General features: G+C 44.9%; 1 protein-coding gene across 1 annotated transcript in view; it reads left to right on the top strand.

Annotated features, from left to right (window-relative positions):
- LOC144178849 (uncharacterized) overlaps positions 1-23447 on the top strand; it is a 63020-nt gene extending 39573 nt beyond the window's left edge. Inside the window, exons 2-6 of the mRNA XM_077706985.1 lie at positions 8191-8559; positions 12695-13030; positions 18520-18540; positions 19236-19327; positions 21436-23447. Coding sequence (XP_077563111.1) covers positions 8191-8559; positions 12695-13030; positions 18520-18540; positions 19236-19324 — 815 coding nt within the window. The 3' untranslated portion in view covers positions 19325-19327; positions 21436-23447. The remainder of the gene's footprint in view (positions 1-8190; positions 8560-12694; positions 13031-18519; positions 18541-19235; positions 19328-21435) is intronic.
- Positions 23448-23885: the final 438 nt, after the last annotated feature.

The following is a 23885-nucleotide window of genomic DNA, read 5'->3' as shown; positions in this document are numbered from 1 at the left end:
CGCTCGCGAGTGGCGTAAGATCAATAAGGCGGGTGGCATTCGTAGTTTTATACTACTATATACTAGAGGGAAATCTGGTGCTGCAATCGCCGCCGTCGTGGGCGCCGCCATTGCGGCTAGCGACGTTCCTCGCATTCTTGGCTTGGCTAGCCACAGGGATTCTTTTTTATCTCGAAGCTAAAATCAACAAAAAAGGGTAACATATTTTTCTTATTTACCTTACATGAAGCTTCTAAATAACCCTTCACAAATAAATCTTGTCGGAGCTTCAATTTTATAATAACAAAGCAAAGTTGAGTAATCTTCTGCAGTAATATTGTTGTTTTTTGCAGCCAGAGACAACTTTTCAGCCTATTCATGAGCCATGTCAAGGAGAAGTGGAAAATGCCTGCCTATTACATGACGGAACGCTCGCTTAGGGACGGCTTGCCTAGACAGTGGCGCCAGATTTTCCTCTAGTATATATTAGTGTGAAACTTTATGGTGACATGCACTCTAATGAAGATTAGGAGCTGACGCCATCGTTTTTGCCCTTGTTTTTCTTAGGGTTCGGGTGGGGGCGTTTCTGAGAAGCAAATGTAAGGCGGAAAGAAATAAACAAAAAGACGTTTTATTTTTTCGTTCTTTACGCACGCAATGACAATAAATAAAACGATTAAAAAATAAAACAAACATGGTAAGAAGCAGGCGGCCAGACGACGTCAAAAAAATAGAAGGAAACAAACGCCTATTGGAATCAATTACATGAGCTGAAACCGTCGAGATTTGCCCCAGGATAATCACATGCTTCAGGAACCTCAGGACAAGGAGCTCCACAGGCCAGGACGCGCGCAGGTGAAAAAGCAGCCTCGATGACGCTCGTACAAGCTTTCGCGCGTAGGCCGGTGAAGCTGCTACGGGCGTTTTGTTTGTGAGGAACGCTAAGGGCTCGGAAAAGCAGATACGAAGAGGGGACCTGCAGGATTGGGGTAGGAGATTTAGCGCGTTGTTTGTTTTTGTCGTTGGCGTTTTCGTCACCGACGTGGCCCTCGAACGAGAAGCGCACCGGTTTCGACGAAGCACATGTCAGGTAATAAGCGAGGAAGAAAAGTTGAAAGTGTCGCAGATAGGTGCAGCCCAGGGCAGGGAAAATGGAGTCCGGAAGCATTGAGGTGCTGCGCGACATGCCCCCAGCAGACCAAACAAAAGTAGAATTTGAATTGTTCCAATTTTTTGTCCGTTGTTTGTATTTGTTTACTTTCTTCTCTGCCTACGTTCTGACATATATCGGTGTCAGTTTCAGTTGATATGCTGTTGGTGATCCGCGTTCGACCTGTTGCTGTGTTCCCTTCTCTGTGATGCATTTGGAATGAGCAGTCTTTTATTTTATTAGAACTTTTCGCTGAGTGTAGAGGCATATAGATTTTTTCTGCTATGTTGTTTTACAGTTACTTTTTATAAGAATGGGCCAGAGTTGACAGCCCACTTCATGCTTCCAGAAATAACGTGACATAGAACTAAGCAGCGAAAAAGTAACGTTATGGCGCGGCTGCGTGTGATTGTCAAACTTTCAATGGTGCATTTAAATTGCGCGACTGTCTATGTCTCATCATAGGAGAGAGAAAGAGAGAACCTTTATTAGAAAAGGATGACCACTGGTCACGATGGACGAAAGGAACAGGGAGGGACGCTAAGAGAAAATAAACAAATGCTGGTACTTCTCACTTCTCAGTAGACTCAATAACTGGGCCAGTTCTTGGAACCTGCAATTCATGGGCCAGTTCGTGGTGATCGCAGTAGGGTTAGTGCACGTTCACCAGTTCGTTCGGGGAGGACCCGCTCAAACAACCCGCGCTAGACCGCTTTGAATTGAATAAACTGCTATTTCAAATAATAGTTGTGCATCAGTTTGTTGTGAATCGGGATGGGGTTGGGGCGATTTGAATGTAAGGTGGCTTGCGAAAGCTGGGCACCACCAAACTAGGTGTGTGAGGTCTGATGGAGTGGTGGCATGGCAGTAAGGACATCAAGGGGGCAGATGAGGGGTATACCCCTTGCGAAGTGTTTCGGGTTCACACTTCGCAAGTGGTATACCCCTCATCTGCCGTCCTTACTGCCATGCCACCACTCCATCAGACCTCACACACCTAGTTTGGTGGTTCCCAGCTTTCGCAAGCCACCTTACATTCAAATCGCCCCAACCCCATCCCGATTCACAACAAACTGATGCACAACTATTATATGAAATAGCAGTTTATTCAATTAAAAGCGGTCTAGCCCGGGTGTAGGCTGAAGTTGTAATATATTTGTTAATAAAGAATTCTCCTGAGCGGGGAATAGGAGGTAGGCGGCTGAGGTAGCCAGCTGGAGTTAGTGCTTTTAGACGGGTGCATCGGTTCTTCTTCTGCTGGTGAATGTGCATCGCTGGGGACGGCGAGGACGACCGCGACAGCCTTACCCCAGGCCCCAGTGGAGGATGGGAGGGGGAACTCTCCTGCGCAGCCTCACGGGCCCCCTGGTTGCGCGAAGAAAATGGTTTGTGGCCAGGTACACAGTCGACGCGGATGTTGGTGTTGTTCCGTTGGAGGAGTTCAATTTGAAACAAAATTTCGTGAACGACAGGGTGGGTGGAATCATACGATCGCAAAGCTCTGAGGTCCTCGTAGGAATCTGTGAGGATGCGTATGGAGGGCGGTAGAGGTGGGTGACACCATAGGACAGAAATTTCTCTATGGAAAGTTAGTCCCTGTATATCAAGGCTGAACATAGCAGATATAAACGCGGCATTATAGGTCTTAAATATCATTCCGTGAACGTGTTCTTAACACGTCTGCCCTGATAATTTCCGCAAAAGAATAGCACGAGCTGGAAAGAACGATCTCATAACATCAGCGCTCGGTGCGTGTCGGCCGCCGCTGAAGGTAACCGAAGCGCCGACGTGTCCTTGGTTGAGACCTTCAGTGATGTTTTCATATCTCGTTAGTTCCACTCGTTGCTCATCAAGTAGCTGCTTCTAATTTAAAACTTCGCTAATTTTATGAATAAGCTCCCATATGGCGGCCGCTTAGCAACTCATTGGGCGTAGCTGAGGAACGGTTCGGTCATTACGATTCGCTAACGTGGTGATCGCGGACCATCAGCCGCCTCTTACCGTTACAATCTTCCGTTCTCAGGCTACACATTGTGTCCCTGTTTGACGTCATTTTCGCGCTTTTGTTTCCTCTGGTCACTCTTTATACAACATGGGCACGCTTCTTAGGCCCTTGGCGCATGGAGGAATAACCGGGATGCTTGAATTCTCCCTACCCTGCTTCGAGTGGAACTGGTCGTTTTCTTTTCATTTTTACGGGACATCTCCGACCGTGGCCGTAAAAACCTACCTACAAACAGCTAACACTGTAAAAAGGCCCGTCCGATGGTCTTAAAATGTAAAGGTGCAGGGAACGCATTGAGCGAATATAAAACGTGGACGTTTTAGTGTTTCAGCCGTATTCTTCTGCTACACGGCCTTACTGTAGCTGGCTCTCGATAACGTTACTTCGGGAAATTAAATTTTATGGCTTTTTCGATGAAATTTAGAGGCCTCCTGAGATATCAAGGTACGCCTTTCTACTTCGTGCTAGTAGATTCAGCGTTTGATTCGGCCATGTTGCAGTGGTCCCCACTGGAACAAATTAACAGGAGTCGACTTTATTAAGTGTGATGTGCTTTTAGTTGCACCCAACGCATAAATCTTTTGAGCATGCGTGGACACGCTATGTATACTGTTGTTAAAATGTTCGCTTCAGCGAGAATATCTGCACCTCTAAAGAAAAGAAAGTCATGGTAACTAACGCGTTTATGCCTTTTCATAGGACAGCCCAATATTTGTACCACACTTGCATCTCAAGACAAAAAAGTTATATTAACTAACGCGTTCATTCCTGTTGATAGGAGAGCCGAATATTTCTGCCACACTTGTGTGAATTTCTGGTTCTTCCGGCCGCCTAGGTGAGATAAGTCCCACGTGATTGCCTTTTCTCTGCCTATAAATGAATAAAAAAGAAACTGTCACGCGACGTTTACACGAACCGCACAATCGCTGGCGGCAGCGGCCCGGGTACCTCATTTCCAAATGCTGCTTTACAACGGTCGGCGGTTTCGGTCGTCTAGCTCCGGTCGTTTCCCGTTTCACTCTTTTCTATTCACCCGTGCGCCTTCGTTCGCACAGTCAAAGTATGCTTCGAAGTGAGTTGAAGCACATTGAAATTAGCTCATTCTAATGATATCACACATACTCATTCTGAGAAACAACAGTGACCGTCCTTCACGGCGCGTATCGTTTTGAGATTGAACAACTATATATGCTTCGCAAACGCTGTGCGACAGTTGGAGTGACTTCTTGTATGTTATTTTTATTCTGATGCAGTTTTTATGCTTTTTACGGAATAAATGGCGAGGCAATCCTTCGCGGCAACCAAATATGGTTGGCAGGCCACATTGCAAAGGAGGGCTCGGCAATCTTTTGGCGTATATTTATCCTATTCTGCCTATATACTGGAATAGACACTTCATCATACACTGGAATTCTCCTTGCAAAATAGATCGCGCAAGCCCGCGTGAGAAAAAAAAAAATGAAAGAAAATCCGCCAGTTTTTATTTCAGGCGTAGGACTTTGCAACTGCATCGACTCAATTGTGGCTGGTTCTATCTAAATATAAAAAAAACTGAGAAAATGTGAACAGTGTTACCAATTCAACACACCTGGCTTGCCAAAGCAAAACAAAAAAATCAAAGTTCTCTGGAGTGTGAGTGTAGCTAAATTAAGAAAGAAATTGCCATTTCAAGCACGTCGCCTCCCGCAGTACGCACTGAGTTTGCGAGCGTGTGTGCCGTGCAAAGTTCAATACAGGACTTTTCTCAGAAGGACAGCTGAGCGCGCACGAACGAAACGCGAAACATCTTCACTTAGCGACGTGTTCTTTACGCATCCGTTTAAATTTTGAGTAAACTCGTACGAAGTCTCCAGAAGGTAGAACTTTTCGCGTGCAGTCTCTTCGTAACGGTGCCAGTGTGTGCCGAATTCCTTACCTCGAGTTTAAGCAGCGTCGGCGAAAACTTCGAACCACGGAAGCAGCGTGTGGGAGAATTTCTGTAGGTAACTGAATTAGGCGTAATGCATGTCAATATTTCCGGTTGTCGACAGCGCCGTTAAACTTGCGGTACTTGGAGCCACGGTTTCGGCCGCATACTGAACACGACATCGACGGGGCGCGCACTTTGCATATCCCCTAAGCTGCTTCGCCAACGCGTTTGCCTGCCTTAGCGCTGAGGCGTTCCTTAAAACTTTGTAGAGCGCGTATTCGGGGTGCAGCTGTGGTCTGCATTAGGCCTTCTCTTCGCTTTTTTTTTCCTCGTAGAACGAGTTTGGCTGGCAGCTTTGACGCGCGAAAGCAGTTAATTGGGCGGTCGAGAACTCTCGGAGTGGAACGGGTGAAATGTCGCGTGCAGCCGGTGTTAATCTGCGATTATCCCAAATTTTGCCTAATCGGCGTTCCAAAACTTTTCATGAACCTTTTTTGTGAAGGTGAAATAGCAATTTATTTATTCTAGAGGAAACACTGTTTCATGAACGCGATTACTTTACTGGTCAGAACTAATTCACAGAAAATCATCTCTGCTCCGTTTTCTACGCCTTCAAATTAAGCACCTAAAAATAAGTCAGCACTTGCGGAAAACAGTGACATATTTGTATGAAGGTAAAACAAAATGATTTCGCTGTTGTTTTCTGTTCCAATTTTAGTGCGAACGAAGGGAAAATATTGGCTCGAAAAGAATTCCCGTGCTTACGTGAATAGATTGCAACGCAATTACATTACAGCGCAACCATACAAATTTCCGAACTCAGCATCCCAAATAAAAAAAATGGATTAGGAGCTTGTCAATAGCACGTCGTTAATGCGATATGTCAGACAATCCGAACTGACCCCTTCTGTTCAGTCACACAATAGGGCTCCATGCGGTGGAACATTGTTCCTTCACTTTAGATGCAAATTGCGCAGCTACGGATGGGTGTATCCCAATGACATCAACACGGTTACCCTTATCTGGCCAAGAAACGTCACGGGCATGTGCAAAAATTGCGTACTCTAAAGAAGGAGTTTAATTAAAGGTACCTTGAACGGCAGTGTCATTCCCCTCACCAAAAGAATACTACGGTGCGACTGCAAGCAATTAAAAGCTTCAGCGCTTAACGCTGAGGCATCAGACACGATTGCAGAAGTAGGGGGAAAAAGGCTTGCTTTCAAAAGCGGGAGAGGTGCAAGCTAACAACAGGAAAAATTAACGAGGCGACCATCTGCATTTTTATTCTTGGAGATGATAGAAAATGATGTACCCTTTAGTGCTTGCTCGATCAGATCTCGTAAGTTCAAACTTCATTTTATTGTATTAATTCGAATTCGTTTAGCAGCCTAGTTAGAAGGGTTTTACTGTACCGATTTCCTACACCACGTAAACTAAAATGCCCTCCTGGTTGCAATACCACAAACAAACGCACGACAGCTGGGTAAAGACTGGTAACAGTTTGTTAACGTGAATTTGCTAGTGCTTGAATTGTAAGTACTCCTACGGACCAACGTGTAGCCGAACCAAGCGCCCTGCAGCTGGTTTTGTCCAGGAGTCGTGCAGAATTACGTAAATTGCGTAAGAGAGAGCTGACCTTCCTCAGACGTTGCGGGCTTGTCCCCATCCGGCGAACCCATCAGGAGCCGGCTGGTCGAGGGGGCCGCCGAGACACAGACCGTTTCGGCCGTCTCTTAGGCGGCAGAATGGGAGTGGCTGCGTCCGCAAACCCTCTGTGTAAAACAGGAGCCACATGCCTTTTTATTTCTAAGTGCGTAGGTGAATTTTTATCCCGGAGGAGCAAAACTTGAATTAAAGGTATCCGTGCATGCAATATTTGTAATAAAAAGCTGGTTGAGAGTTCTCCCTTTTATGTAGCCAGCAACAGTGCTGATTTCGCGTTTGGGTTCACGCCCTCTGCACGGCGATGTCACGTTCTTGTGAAAGTTCACACGCAATGTGAAATAATGAGACTTCCATTTCTTTGCCCGATCTCTTGCGAGGACTCGTCACTTCTGATATCAATAAGACATTTTTTCTCTTCTGGGTCAATCTCCTGCCTTGATACGTCCCATAGCTGATACTGATAGTTTCCGCGGCGAGATTTGGTTCGCTTACCACCATCACTAGCGCAGCTTCAAAGTCGTGAGCGTGAGCGTGAGTGTGAGTTGGCCTTCAGTATTACGATGGCGAGGTTTTCCGAGTGGACAGCCGAACCGTGTAACTCAATCATGCTGTATTTCAGACTTCAGAGCCCGTCATACTTCTGTGACGTTCTGTGATAGTTTCCATTGTGAATTCCGGCTTTTAAGACACATTCTGTCTCAACATTTTTATAGATTTTTTGAACAAACTTTAGGCGTGTTGTAGACCGCTGCAGTAAACTGACGCGTTCGAAGTCTCAGAACAAGTTGTAGCCTGTATATATGGCAGGGATGAGGATGCCGATAACGGCACTGATGTGTAGAGGACAAAAAAAGTTTGCCCCATAAAGAGTTATTTAATGAGCGTACTGGCGACGAGTATTTTTGAAATAAATTACCAGGCACAAAGTAGGTATGCCATTGCCAGTTTTGAGGGTAAATAACCGTTGTTCAATGAATGACGGCTTAGCCGCAAAATACACACTTTCGCTCGAGTACAGACGCCTGTAACTGATACCAAGCGAGAAAGAAAACAGAAAATGCAAGGAAATAAAAACGAAAACTGCGACGTTTTTAGTGCAAATCGTAAGCTCCAAGCTCCTTGTTGGCTGGGCACACCTCTACCACTGTCGTTTAATTTTTGCGATAGCAGATATTTGAATTCATATTTGTTTTTAAGGGGATAGATGTAGACTTCATAACATTGTTGCGAGAGATTTCGCACCATCCAGGAATAAGCCGCGTGTCGAGTCGTCTTCTGGGAACGATCTCAAACATCGTTATTACGGTGTCTGTTGTAATGTAATTACCCTTCGTGCAATTCGACTTGCTCAAATTGAGGCACGAATAAAGGTGACTACACCATGACAGGTCTTAAAGCGCCACTTCCTTGAAATAATGGCATCATGTCGAAGAATCTGAACATGCTGTTCAGTTCCCTTCATCTTTTGTCTTTGGTTTGCAGGCAGCCAGGGTGTGATGATCCGTCGACTTAGTGTGCCACGCTGGGTGCGCAACGGGACAGACACCCCCGTGGTGCTGGACTGCGAGTACGTGTACAACGAGAACGATCTCAAGTTGGTGGTCAAGTGGTTCTTCAACGACGGACTCGAACCCGTGTACCAGTGGATACCCGAGATGAAGGTGCGCGAGGCGTTCGGAGTGCTTCAGGGACGCCTGGACGACACGTACTCGGTGAACTCTAGGGACGACTACTCGCAGTACCGCGCCATCCGTATACTGAGGCCCACCAAGGAGCTTAGCGGGAAGTACACCTGTGTTGTGGCATCGCTGGCCGGCCAGGACGCCCGGTACCAGGACATGACGGTCTTCGGTGAGCCGCTTGTTCTGTGATTAAGGTGATAGTGGAGAAATGTCCCCTCAACACCCCACAGCCTGAGTATTTCACATCCCACACCCGGCGAAGACTTCAGACACAGATATTTTGCAATTATGTTTACCTTCCCAATATCTCTGGCACGAAATATTCAAATTTCTGGTCCCACCACCCAGGCACACCCAACACCACCACCTGAATTGTATGGCTATGCCCCAAACACCGCACCCCAGCCTACACCCTAATCTCGAAAGATTGGAATGCTTGCTGCGCAGGGGTAGGATTGAAGACTAGGTTTTACTGATCAGGGATGTTCCGTGCGGGTAATTTTCTCTTTTCTCGGGAATTTTCGGCTGTACGTTTGGCCAAAAGGGGAAAAAAAGGAATCTTTATTAGATTCAGGGAATGTTAGGAGTTATGCACTAAAAAGAAAAAAAAGTCAGTAAACCGGAGCTCGCATCATTTATTACTTGTTTTCCTTAAAAAAAAGTTCTCAACCCTTCGTCGGATTTGTTTTCACATATCCGTGGTCGTGTTCCCACAAGCCAAAAACATTCCAGACCACTTCCAATCCGGTTCATAAAAGAGGCGGGAGAATACAGAAAAGAATAATCCATGAGAAAGAGCTAGTAAATCGTTAAGCGGCGGGGGCTGAAGGGGAGAGGCCTGTTCGCATGTACTCCTACGTAATATACAAAAAAAAAATATTTCGGGTGCGCCTTATACAGTGTGCTGTCAACAAGAGATGGCGCCAGCAGTCTCGGCGCTGAGTTAAAATTACCTCAATTACCCAACAATGCCTCGTTGTTTTTCATACGGGTAGTTTTAACTTCGAGCTTTAAAATGCAATATAAGCATGCTGTTTGGTAGAAAACAAGAAATGTATAGTCAAAGGCTGCGGAGCAACAGATGTAGTAGAATTTAATGCCCGCTGAAACTGATTCTCGGGACGGCGTCTGCGCCCGGAAGGCGACGTAGACAGAAGTGGCACCGGCTAACGTCGAAAACTGAACAAGAATCCACGTAAAGATCTGTCAGCTGCAAAAAGAGAACGCAGGGAATTTTGCAGGGAAATATTGGCAAACCTGCGGGGGAGAAGCACTAAAAACAGGGAATTTCTGAACCTAGAAAAGGGAATTTTTCTCCCGAGTGCGGAACCTAACTGCTTCTGCTCACCCGAGCCATGGCCACGGTAGGAGCTCTTGGCCTGCAGGGATTGGGCGGACCACAACCTTCATACCCCCCCCCCCCCCCCCCAGCTTCTTTATTTTCCCCTTCACCCTCTTCCTCCACTTAACAAACGTTTTACGAACGAACGAACAAAACGCTACCCTGCAAGCCCCCAATGGCACATCTTGTCCTTCCGGTTTCTTTGGTCCCATGGCCTGCCTAGCCTGCCTAGAGGCGCTCCTTCGAGAGCGGAGCCAGCCGAGTGCCGCAGCTGAGTCAGCAGTTGCCGGCAGGCCAGAAAATCTCCGCCGCGCGAGACCCGAGCTCGTGACGCCCCAAGAGCTGGGGCTAATGGCAGGTCCGTGTCAGCGCTGTGCGTCGCCGCGCGGCAGCCCCCTCCCCTTCCAAACCCAGGCCGTGGCAATGCGGTTCAAAGCAGAGCTGGCGTGTACGGCTCAATTATCGGCCTGCTCCTAATTATCGCGCTAATGTCTTCTTGCACACCTTCCCCTGTCCTGCTTCCCCGTCCTCCACCTCATCGTTGTCTCTCCCTCATGCCACCTCCAGGGCGCAAAAAATCACACTTGCCCTCTTCTTTCTCATTTGCTTTTTTTGTGTGTGTGTGGTCATTTAGATAAGCTTGCGCCAGTACACGGGGTCGCTTACCTGCCCAGTCGGTGAGGTAGTTGTGTGGTGTCTGTATCTGAACTAATGCGTGTTTCCGAAATGAGAAACCGGGCGGGGCGGGCTGTAAGCGGTCAGAGGTCGACCTTTGACTTCTTTTCCCATTTTGCTGTATCAATTTGTCTTCCCCTTTGCCGCTGTCAACCCTCCTTCTCGCTCTGTCTTTACAGTTCTGCCTCTATTCATGTACACTTTTCTTTGCAATTATTTTTGCCTCAGCGGGCGGGGATAATGTCGGCGCCACATGAAGCGTGCGGCACGTTCCGCTATTGTTTGGGAACAACCGCAATGGACAACGGCGCTGTTTATTTGCGCATATGCTCTGCGCAACCAAATTCCTCTCCTCGCTCTCTTTTTGAACACGGGTTCTTATGTCGGCACGTACAGGATTCACCATTAGCGGAAAGAAGCGGCCTTTTTGTGAGTGTTTCGTCTGAAACGGGCACTTCGCATCATTGGTATTCGGGGTGCGGTGTACTGGCCTAGGTAGAATAAGAAAAGAAGCCAAGTTTATTGTTGCAATTGAGCTTTTAATCGACATTTTTAGGCTGTCCTATTAAGAGACTTGGGGACCATAACCTAAGCGTCGATATTTGCCAGTGGGGTGGGGACAGAGCGTGATATTGGCCAATGCGTGCTTCCCTATGGAAAGCATACGCAAACTATAGCTTAAGACGCCATTACCATGAGTAACCACTCTTTGGTCATTAAAATAGCCTTGCTTCAAAGCTAAACTATTAACGTCACATTTCACGATATTTTAATGTTTTTGGACAATAAAAAGTGGAATATCAAGCTTGTGGTAGCAGTGGTGGAGACGGTGACACGCCTGTTGATTTGCAGAGAGGGGTGCAAAAGGACATGTGACACTTTGGTGGTGTTTGGTTTCTGGGGGAAATGGGGAAGTTTCAGGGGCTGGGAAAAAGGCTACAACAGGGTCGTTAGATTCAAGTAAGCGGCGGAGGCCAGTGGCCTCAAGGAAGTTTCGTAGACCAGAGAGCAGACACCCTTCGCAACATTAATTCGGTGAGGTTGGATATAGCTAATCAAAGTCGGGTAATTTCTGTTTCAATTCATGACTGCGTCATGACGGCGCACCTGTGATCGTTGACTCTGAAAGCTGCACCTGCCTAACCGGAAGTTGTCAATGAGGGTTAACCAATGAGTGAACCAGTGTTGTACACCTTGCACGCGTCTAATGCAAAGTATGCATAATTCCCGTAAAACCATCACCACCAGAAAAGGAGAGGCCTTTCCTGCATGGTAATGGGAGACTTGCATGCAGAACAACATTTGTAAGTTTAGCGGTAATTCTAGACATTTTAAAGGAGCCATGCAGACAAAATACAAGTTTGTTTTATTCGAAAGATTTGGGTGAATTATGGTTCCCCCAGTGCTTGTCCAGTGTGAAACGATGCTTTGTTCACTGAGAAATTAATCAATTTAAGTTAAAATTTTTATTCTGTGTGTGTGTCTTAAACTTTTTGTCATTCCTTCCGCATTTTATTTTTGCCCCTTGTGAACCACCCTCCCCTGCAGTTTCTGAAATCAACTGTTTGTCAAGTTCTTTGTTAACATCTCGCGTGGTTTTTACCAGTGATTTTTCCTTTGAGCTCACCCCTCATTTCATGACTGCTGTCCAGGCCTTTGAGGTACTGAAATAAATAAATAAATAAATAAATAAATAAATAAATAAATAAATAAATAAATAAATAAATAAATAAATAAATAAATAAATAAATAAATAAATAAATAAATAAATAAATAAATAAATAAATAAATAAATAAATAAATAAATAAATAAATAAATAAATAAATAAATAAATAAATAAATAAATAAATAAATAAATAAATAAATAAATAAATAAATAAATAAATAAATAAATAAATAAATAAATAAATAAATAAATAAATAAATAAATAAATAAATAAATAAATAAATAAATAAATAAATAAATAAATAAATAAATAAATAAATAAATAAATAAATAAATAAATAAATAAATAAATAAATAAATAAATAAATAAATAAATAAATAAATAAATAAATAAATAAATAAATAAATAAATAAATAAATAAATAAATAAATAAATAAATAAATAAATAAATAAATAAATAAATAAATAAATAAATAAATAAATAAATAAATAAATAAATAAATAAATAAATAAATAAATAAATAAATAAATAAATAAATAAATATCCTGGCTCATCCCCGCGAATCTAACTGGGCACTCTGTGGTTGTACCCTTCCTCCCCGGCCTCCACCCGTTCCAGTTCCGGCCAAGTCGTTCTCCTTCAACTACAGCGGCCCTTCCAATGCGGACCAGCTGCTGCCACAGCCCCGCACCGTGGGCCTTCTGTGCACGGGCCGGGGCCTGTATCCGAAGCCCGAGCTGAAGCTGTTCCTCATCAAGGGAGGCAGGCGGAAACCCGTGGGAGAAGCCGGGGTCCGGACCTTCACGCGGGCCTCGTCCGAAGGGTTGTTCGACGTGGTGCTGCACGCGGACATGGCCGAGAGCCAGCTGCCCTCGCTGGCAGACGTCTTCGAGTGCGTGCTCGAGATACCCTACAGCAACTACGTGCTCACACGTCGGATGAGCCTCACGCATGGTGAGTGGTGACGTTAATGCGGCGTTGGCTCGTTTGTGCATGGACGAGTGACGGTTGCTTGTGAGGCATATGTTTCAATGCGAGCTGACCACCCCCTCTCTCTCTCCGTGATTCCTCTTGTCTGTGCGGGTGCAGAATGGGTGATCAGCCCAGAGGACACCGTCTGTTTATGCGAAGAATGTGTCATTCGCATTCTTACGCACATAAATTAAGGCATAAAGTTGGGCTAGTTGGTTATCTGACTGCATTTGCGGCCTGCATTACGCACATTACGTGCGTAATGCATTACGCACGGTTATCTGACTGCATTACGCACATAAATTGCTGCACATTATATGAGGCGCCTTTTTTTTTCGAAATGAGCCTGACCCACCTAGCGCGAATTTGGGAAACAAGCGGATGTTTGTTACCGGACCTGAATGTAGCGCCGTCAAAACTTTTATATAATATATTTTACATGTCAGCGAGGGGAAGTTTATGGCCGCAAGTAATTAAAAATTATGCCGTAAATATGAGCAATATTGCTTGGGTTTGGCTCATATTGAATTGAAACACTCAAGTTGATGCGACGTTCTTATGAAAACTTTATTTCAATTGACTTTAAAGCATGGTGCGATTGAGCTTTGGTGGAAAAGGCATTAAAAATATGCAACAGGGCATTAAGGATTGTAGGTGAGTCCTCTTTGCACCGTTAGCCGCTCTTTTCGAATTCTTCTGTAGGATAATTATCTTGGGAACTCTTCACGGCACTAACGAAGTGCGCAGGCTCTTCATTGCTTTGCCATAAATATTGAAAACGCTTCACAAGAAGACTGCTCATATCTTTTTCTTCACCTTGATGAAGTGGTTCGTACTCTCAGAGCGGGGGGCGGGAAAGGGGGAGGGAGGTGGATTTGCCAGGGCTTGTAAGTGGCGGCTATTTAGTTGATTATTGAAATGGTAAATAATACGGGAGTAAAAAAAATAAATATAACCACAGTTATTTCGTGGGAACAGGAAAGGCGAAATGACAATATTCTTTCACATCTCTGTTCCATTTCGTTCCCTTCTTCCGTTCCCTTTGCCGTTGACATCTGGGGACATATGTTTCACCGGTCTCCCAACTGCCTTCTGAATCCGAAACGCAAAAAAAAAAAAAAAAACTTCCGCAAACAGTCTCTACCTTCAAGCCAAAAGCAAACTCCCATTGGGCAAATGCATTTGGCTCATTTTGGTTCATGAGACCACAAGATCTGGGGCGGTATTCTCGTAACTGTCCCTTTTGAAAACGTCCCCTTTGAGTCCATTTCATCGTGACGTACTTCCGGTTAAGCAGTGGGCGTTGGCAGTAGATATGCCGCGCTTGCGTTACGTCACTTCCGGTTGTTTGATTTTAGCCAATCAGGGCTCGCCAAAAGGGACACTTTTGAAAGGGACGCAAAAGGGACAAAACTGGAGAATACCGCCCCTGGCTCATTTTCGATACGAACTACGATCTGCGTACACTTTTTGAGGGCGTCATCTCAACTATTTTCTAGCCACCCCTTTTTTTGGGGAAAGTTGCTGAGTTTTTCTTCTCACTGCAGCTTTATAGGGGTCACTTTCGGTCTCTGGACCTGGCTCATTTCTGAAAAAAAAAAAAAAAACGCCTCATATGTAGTTTGACATCTAAGGCAATCTCATTACTGCGTTGATGCACGCGCACCTAATGCCAACGTTCGCGAGTTAGTTACGGCAGATATTGGCAGCTGTCGGTATTTATATCCCTAATGAGAGGAGTACAGTCACGAAAAATGCTACAACTTGTTTTCAGCTACATACATTTTAAAACAAGCTATACCGCATTTGACTGCTAAAAGTACAGCATACCGCTGGGTACTTTTATCTCAGTGTCCCATCGGCTTCATATCGAAAGCCATGCGTTTCTTCATCGACACCCCCCCCCCCCCCCCCCTATCTTCAGCGATTCGTGGCCGAAGCGATACAAACAAATTTATGGTTGCACAGCTATTGCCGTTCTTAACTTGTAATAAACTACACTACCACTACTAGTACTGGCTAGTGGTCCGGTGCGAGATCTCATCCAATCTGATACGACCAGTGGCTGAAGATGAAGTTTTATAAATGGTTTAAGACGCACTCATTGAGGTCAGCGCGATTTGCGCGCGCCCCTTGGCACGAATGTTTAGGCATTGTTTTGTAGCCTGGGAGGATTGTGACGACGTGCGTGTTGCTGTTCCTCCCTGCATATGGGCGCGGGCTCAGATATTTGCGCCGCAGTGTGCGACAACAGACGCCTCGTGCAGTTACTTTGCTGGTAAACCTTTTTGCATCGAAGGCAGTCTGGTGTGAGCTTCGAGTGATCATGCGCTCTATGCCACCTTGAAGAAAGTGCAAATGTGGAGGAGTTGGTACTGCCAATCCTTCATGCCTGCTCCGTGAGGACTTAGCTCCTTCTATCGTTCTGAGGCCATATATATGCGTGAAGGCGTATCGCGATGAATATGGCGAAAAGATGTCCCTCATTAAACGTATGGCTTATTATATTCATATTTTATGGCCAATAGACAAGAGTGACATGCAAAGAAAAGTAACGGGCTTGCTTGCATCCAGGTTCAGGTGACGCGACGTGCGTACTTTCCGACAGATTCCGGCCCGGTAAGTCAGGTTCACTGGTCGAGTACTACTATTGAAGATCCTAAACGATTGCGAAACTTACAAAAAAAAAACGGCATTAAAAGACGGCCGTTCATTATTAATTTGTACTCGACGCCCCTCTCCATTTTTTAATATACCACAGTCGAATAGCTCAGAGGAATAAGTTCATCAGAGTCTATATCACTTCTTGGCCTACGCCCTTATTTTTCATAGAGGTCATCGCGTCCTCTTCAATAATTACGAAAGAATAAATGAGATTCCCGAACTGGCCCCATTCTCTTGGGCAATCCTAAATGCTCAGCGAACCGTCTTAATTAAACACCAGCTCACCCTGCAGCACTGAAACCCTGAAAAAGAAGATTAAGCCTGACAGGACCCACTAAAAGAGTTCGTTGTCTGTGGCATTCGCTATCGTTCTTTGGCCTAATTGCGGTTAAACTAGGTGAGCTATCCGCCATCTCACCTTTATTGTCTCCTATGACAAGGTAAGCCTTGTTTCTATCGCCTCTGCAGTGAACTACGACGGGAATCTACTCGTCTTCTCCTGCAGAAAAGAACGTTGCTCTTCAATCTTCTTTATCTGATCCAGCATCTGCGCTACTAGACAAAAAAATCTCGTAAAACGCGCATCCACAGAAGAGGCTTCCGTAGGTATGCACCTGAAGGAAAGGTCTTATATGCGACAATAAAGGACGTAAACGTTACAAAAATTGGCTTGCTTTTAGTTCTCCAAAAGACGCAACTTATGAACAAGTCCAACAACAACGCTGTTAGAATGAGAAAAAAAACCGTGGTTGGTTCACAAGCATCGTTGTCCCCATTTTTTGATACTCATTTCTTCTGCTGTTTGTCGGGCAGTGTAGAGAGTGTTTGGGGGGATTACGCAGCATTCATAAAGGTAGATTGTATGGAACAAAGAGAGAAAGGGGTGCTGCGATCGAACTGAAAAACGGCAACACTATTGCATGAGTAAGCACACTTTTAACGTGAGCAAATCGATTGATTGATTGATTGGGCTTAACGCGCCGACGCAACGCAGGCGATGGGGCGCGCCGTAATGGCGGGCTCCCGATTAATTTTGACCACCTGGGGATCTTTAACGTGCGCCAAAATCTCGTACACACGGGCGTTTTTGCTTTTCGCCTCCATCAGAAAAGCGGCCGCCGCGGCCGGGAATCGAACCCGCGACCTCGTGCTCAGCAGCGCAACGCCTTACCTACTGAGCCACCACGGCGGGTGGACGTGAGCAAATCATCAAGGCAATAGCGATCACTACTTTAAATGCACATAGGAGAGCTTGCAGTAGCGTATACGTTATTTTAATACGAGACTGTTTTATTACGAGCACGCAAAGCAAGGTATTTTCAACCTTCCATTTATATTTGTATTGGAAGCCATTGGATTGCTGAAGGAAATATGTGGCTGCTTGGCCGAAATGAGTGCATCTATATGCAAGCCTTGTCAGCAAAACTGCTTCCACGATACAACAACTTTTCGAGCTGCCTTGCGACCGGCAGCGAAAAGAACGTACCAAAGCAACATGCGGATTGCTTTGAGCGAACCTTTGTAATTACGTGTAAGGAATCCCAAAGGAAATACCGGGCTTTCAAAGAAACTGAACCGTCTCAAATTTCTCTGAGGAAATAAAATTCGGTGCTGCGGCTTTCATTCACCGGATTTCGCTGACGAGAGAGCTGCAGAAAGAGGCCGCAAAACGGCGAGCTCTTCGAAGAACGTGCCCTGCTCTCATTACCAAATTCAGCCACGGCCGTCTTCTCTTTCATGTGGTCTCCATCAAAGCGAGACGTGATCCCAGCGCCGATGTCGTGTTTCGCATGACCACTTGACGAGGGAGCTTCTTTCCTCCCATCACTTCATGTTTGTTTTTTCTTTGTTTTTGTTTTTTTGCCCTTCCATCCACTGATTCTGCGTATTTCGCTCGATACTTACAAGAACGCAATGCTCCCTATCCGATTTCTCCTTGATATGCCGTGCGCTCCGCTCCGTGCAGTGACGTCATCTTTGTTTCTACCTTTCGTTTCTTTTTCTTGATAGTATTTGTACTAACGCACGTGATTTAATGATGATCAACGTTTCTGGTTCTTGAAGACTTCTGTTAACAAGAATTCCGCCTTCAATATGGAAATGAACTCCCTGAGGTACGCAGTCATTGGAAAAAGGCCATTTTTGTTTCCAATCGATTGGAGAGCTACCATGGGGACGAAACGTGCTTGTTTCCGCGCTTCATCTACAGCCGCAATCAAAAGTTTACGGACCAGGGAAATGGCAATTTTAGGTTTTTTCTCTTCCTATAGCAGCCCGACAAATTGTCGAATGCATGCGAGATGTCGTAAAACTACTGAACTAACGAAAACTGCAGCACATAGTACTCCGGGCTGTCGTGCGGCAGAGAAGCTCAAAATCGCTGTTTTCGTGACTATGTGGGCGTACATAGTCAAGTGGACGTCATTGCTATGCGCCAGGAACTTATTTCTCCGCTATCGCCACTCACTCCATCGAAAACTTGGAATGACGTGTACGGCACTGCCCCTGTAAGAGATAATTGTTTGAAACTATCAAAGCTGCGATATTTTATGGCACCATTAGTGTCACTGCATAAGGTACAATTATCTAGTTCACTCGGCACCTTTTCTATAATCAAATGCCCGGTGTTCCTTTTGAAAAGGGTGAAAGGAATACGTTTGCATATTTTGCCCACATGTTCCATTTCGCGTTCTAGTACACTTAGCAGAAACAAAAAAAAAACTATTCTCAGCGATCTTGCAGCGACGCTGACTCTGCTTGCCTGGTTTCCTAACGTTCTGTGTTCATTCTTCCTCTCTCCTTTTCAGAGCTTACTTGGGGAGCCTACGGTGAGTGCGCATTCAGCGGCATTTTACGAGCTCGTACGCAATCGGCGTCGTACCACGAGCGCAACATTTATGGCCTGACCATGCGAGCGCGTCTGGTTGGCGCGAACAAATCCTGCAGCCTTCGCACCGGTGTCCTAGTTGTGTGGTTTGCTGACCGCAAATTCGCATTTATAACGAGAAAATAAGGAGTTCTCAAGTGTCATTGCCCTCGCACCAATCACCCTGTTGATTTTCAGATGTCGGCAATGACGACACGGTGACCAGTCCTGGGCCAAACTTAAAAGATTGCCAGCGTGTTGAACCTGTACGATCACTGCACGAGGAAACACAAAGTCCGCCTTAACCATAAAATAAAGGAAAATCAAAATTCTGAAGGCTTCGACAGCATGACGTCACGTTGAAAGGAGGTGGGACGTATTTAAATGTAGTGTGTACAGCAGCCACGAACGATGCATAGGGCTTCCGTTTGTGTAATCCGTGCGTGCTCCCGCTAAATTTTCAAAGAAATAATTACATACGTTCCACTGTAAAAAGGTCGGCCCAGGCTTAAACAAGTTTACTTCAGTCCCTGCTTCTTGTGGGATCAATGCTAATTGTACTGACGCATTGCTATAAGGCATGCGCATCGTCGATCTTCCATAAATCATGAAAGGGCTCTTTATGGTTTCACTGTTTCCATTTTTATATCGATACAGGTTCCTCGAAAGCATCGTCAATATCAATCTTGTGGATGTCCTGCGTCATCTCCGCCATCAGCATCTATAAAGTGTGTGTACACCAATAGCCGGTAAGTGAGATGAACGAATTAGTTTGTGAGTTGAGAATTCAGTCCAGTTGTGTTTCTCGCATACCTGTTTGAGTGGCCTGAGCAGAATTATATTTTTTGAAACCGCCACAACTCCTTCACAGCCAGTTATGTGGCTCAAATAATTCCTTTGGTGTGTTCTTTTAAAGATGCTACACCAAACTTGGAAATTCAATAAATATCAGTACCTCCTTTCGCCAAAATTTAGAAGTGCGTCGAAAAAATCATCTGCTTTAATAAGACGTCATAAGCATCTAACAATTATAGCATAAGCTCGGGTTTATCAGGCCTTTTTTTCATTTCGCTTGGTTGCCCAAGCTCGCCTAACCAATCCCTGAAGTCTCCATCCCCAAAGACATTTATCAAGTTGGTTTCGCATAGCGTTTACCGAAACTAATTCGCAAACTAAAGGGTTTCTTAATCCCAGTCTAATCTGAGGCTGCCTGGGAAAGATAATCCTACTATAGACGTCCTAATTAGGCCACCATACGAAGCTCGCTCTACTTGAATGGCAACGACTCTCTCTACCGAACCACTAAAGGTTCGGCGGACGGACTTCGCAGGAGGCTTAGAAGCTTATAGAGAGTCAAATCAGAACGGAGCGTTACTTGGCGGGGAAATTAATCGTCCCGCATTTGCAGAACCTTTCGGATTGGAGCCCATTTCGAGCTCTGGTGCCTCTGCGATCTCGTTTCCGGCCACACTGATTTTCACATACGCTTTTAGCGCGTCGTCCGCAGAGACGGCTTTCCGATCGCCGCTGAATCTTTTCGACGTCCGAGTCGTTCTTAAAATTTTTGGAGAGGCTCTGACGCTGAAAGGGCTCAAATGCATGGCTGAAGTGCTGCTCGAACACATCGCAACAGTTCATGCCTCTGAGGAGATTGCTCTGGAGGTACCCGACCGCTAACGTATATTGGAGTTATATTCGATTACAGGACGCCGTTGAGATGTATTGCGTGTAGTTCTATTATTAACGTTACGTGAAATAACACCTTGTTAGGTTCAGCAATTTCGCCACGACTCGCGACTGGCATCTTAGCCAGCGCAAAAGAAAGGACACTCGAATAGCAAGGGCGCAGAATTTATTACGAGCTTTCAAAACCGAGGATGATCAACTGCCCTGTTAAATGATCACCAGCATTTATATAAACTCGAACAACAAAAGCAAATAAAGTTGACGGAATAAAACGAACTAACAAGAATGTACCACCGGAATAACCTTAAAAAAAACAATACCGCCTAAACGACGAATCAGTATAGTTCTACCATGCTGCAGTTCAAACCGTTTGCAATAATAGTTGAATTCTAAATTCTAGGGTTTTGAGACAAAAGATCAAACGCCATTTCGTATAACGACAACGACGGTTGAAATGCTCAGCTTTCTCCTGATAGGCTCGTTTGCTGTCGGTGCAATCAGTGACACCAAAAAAGCTTCGCTTTAAATCCAAACTGCTTCGGATCGACTTTGTCTCCATAACGCGATAAACCCCGGGTACGATTCCGATCACAGGAAGCGTGTTTTCTTGAGGCGCTTGATATGTCTTCGCTTATCATCATCGTCACCATCGTTTTGTGAAAACCTTTTTCTAAAGTTGGCTTCTCTGCAGTGCTTTTCGTAATGGGGCGGTCGTTATCGGTGAGGCGAATAAGCTTCGCATTAAAAAGAAAGGAACATTCTCACCCGTGCAAAAGTCCGCGACCCCCACAAATGCTTTCGCATTCAAAGCTCAAAGATGAGCAGCGCCACAATAAATGTCTTTTCAGACATGCGATACGAAGTGTTTCCTAGGCGTCAACGGGATATGTAGTGATAGGAACAAAGGAAGAAGCAGATGAAAATATTGCTCTTTAAATTCAAATCATTTTAGGTGTGGAGAAAGCCGGTCTTTATTATGCCCTTAATCTCTCCTTAGTCAGATAAGAATAAAAAAATCAGACATAAGTACGCAAGTATCTATATGTTGCGTGGAAAAGTAAAAGTCAGTCACGAACACCCTTCCTTGTTGTGTTCAGAAACGGTAGTGTTGGCTGCTTTCCTTCGCATCCGTTATTCTGTTCACAGTCTTTCTTTACCCTTTGGCTTACAGGAAGCAACGGCCAAGGGATCAACACAACGCAAGATATTTTCCAACGGACGCTATGATGGCGCCCGTGTGGTGTGAACGTTCATGGAATGTGGTTGCTACATCAGAGTCGCTTGCGAAGACAAAGTGGCTCTCAAGGCAGTGTGTGCGGCTTGTTCTGTGAGTGGCCGGATAAGAAACAGCGACTGAAGAACCGTGAATGAAAAAAAAGACAGTTTGGTCGGACTATCCAATGCGATAGCCTTGTGGTCTCGCCCGAAATGACGTCATCGCTGGAAGTGACAATACTTCATGTCTATTCTTCTGTTCAAGTGGTCGTCCTTCAAGTCAGTGGTCTAGCCGGCGACTTGCTGAGAACGTTTATTTGTGCGGGCTCAGCCATAATGCTGCCGCGGTAAAGAATTCATCCTTATTCCCAGGAGGTGACTTCCAGCGGTTACCAGCAGCAAAAAAGTTGAACATGGCGAATGGTTCCTTCGGCTGCGTTACGATGTCGTCTCCTTCGTCCAAGAGATGGCGCTTGTGCGCTTATTTTACTTCGCGTGGAAGAAGATCGAAGTAAGTATTGCCAAGGTGGTTAGAAATCCGTGAAAGCGGCCTGAAAATGTCGACCTGCGTAGCCGCTCCTTATTGTTGGAAGATTTATTCAATTCACTTCTTCTATCAGGTGTTCACTGAGCAGTTTGCTTTTGATTCGAAGATGACTGGGGTCAGTATACCGGGTGTGTGTATATATGGCCTGCAGAGAGTTGTGTAGGCATTTACAGATACATTTCTTACGTCAGTGGTGTTCTGCAATGGTATACTCTAAAACAACATCTCCATATGTCCACCTATTCGGGCTGAAAGTAAATGCATACATTAAAGTGATATTTTTTTACACTACCGGGTAAGACGGAAACAGATACTGTTATCTACGGCAGTGCGAAGTAACATAAGCGCTCATAATTGCAATCAGGGGAAATTGTTGGTCAGACTAATCTATCTGTGACACCTTAGAGTTCGAGAAGTTGACTTGCAAAATACGGCATTGCTTTCAGTCATGCTTCCAGGCATGCATTTATGGTTAGGCCAGACGAAAAGCAATGTCTTAAGCAGTAATCAGCAAAATTTAACCCCAGGAGTACTGTCGCAGCTTTATATTGTACATCGCTTAACAAATAACATTGAAACACAAATATCTAACGTGAAATTCAAGCATTAAATCTAGATAAAATGTAGGATATGTTGTTTGTTAACCATGGTTCCCCGAAACGATAGTTACGTTGTGGTGTTTCTTCCAAATACGTGTGTTATGATAAACTAAACAAGCATCTGCGCGATGGACTGTACGGAAGCGAATAAGAGGCCACGATTTTCGAAAAAGAATCGGTGAGTGTAGAATGACCGCTACGCTGAAACTGAAAGCTACAGCTGGAATCGAACACCTTCCGGTGAAGCCTGCGAGATGACCCTGAAACAGCCAGCATAAGGTCTGCTTCCAGGACCGCAAAACAGTCTGCAGGACCGCAAAACACGTCCGTTGGACTGAAACATTTGCGTGTGTGACTTTTGTGAATGTGTGACTTGATTTTACTCGATTCAGAGCCTATTCATGGCGCATTGAAGTGAGCGGAGCTCAGTGACAAACAATGAAATTTATCACGAATTTCTGCAAAATGTACAAATTGTGATATTCAGCGTGGTCCACTGCTGTTTCCGAACACAGGGAAATGAGCAGAAAAAGCTGGCGCTCCATTGGTGCTATTGTATGTGAAAAAAGAATAAGAAAAATGACAGAAAATTGAATGCATAAAAACATGTGGCTGGTACCCAAATTTCAGTAAAACTGTTCTTTAGAGAGCGCTGAAAGTAACTTTCCTTTTTTCACCGCTTAAACAACTGACCAGCCAAGCATAGATACTTTTGCAGTAATGTACATGCAGCGTACTTGTGTTTACGTGTGTGCTGCACAAATACACGTTCATGACCTTCTGTTTGCAGCGTGCCCGAAATAAATCAGGTTATGTTGTCCAGTTATGCGTATGTGTCTTAGTCCACATTTGAACGAACACTTTTCTTGTTTAAAACACCTGCGCAGCGAAGGTAAGAAATAATGTTTGTGAGTAAAATGTCTAAATACCCAGCTGTGAGCTTTTTAAACAAATGTAAGTCTGCGGAAAAGGTTTTCTTTTTTTTTTTCATTTTCCGTTAGCAACCCTTGAAGCACCTTTGAGAGGCACTAACATCAAAACCAACCATGTCAAGCTATCTAAATATTCGCGAGTGTGCTTGCAGCTGTCTCATGCTTTTGCAAGGAGCTTTCTTTGATGTAAACTTTCTTTGATCTAAACTGTAATTCCACAACGCGCTTGGCAGTGTATGAGTGCCAGCGTTTTCTTGTACAAAGTGGGAGAAGTGCGGAAGTAGTTTGGGCAGTTGGATTCCTCCGATTATCGATAAAACGCGAGATA

Source organism: Haemaphysalis longicornis, unplaced genomic scaffold, assembly GCF_048455015.1.
Source record: "Haemaphysalis longicornis isolate Haplotype H1 unplaced genomic scaffold, Haemaphysalis longicornis Haplotype H1 scaffold_4, whole genome shotgun sequence".
Taxonomy (NCBI): Eukaryota; Metazoa; Arthropoda; class Arachnida; order Ixodida; family Ixodidae; genus Haemaphysalis; species Haemaphysalis longicornis.
Note: the sequence above shows the minus strand (reverse complement) of the source record. Positions and strands in the feature narration are given on the sequence as shown.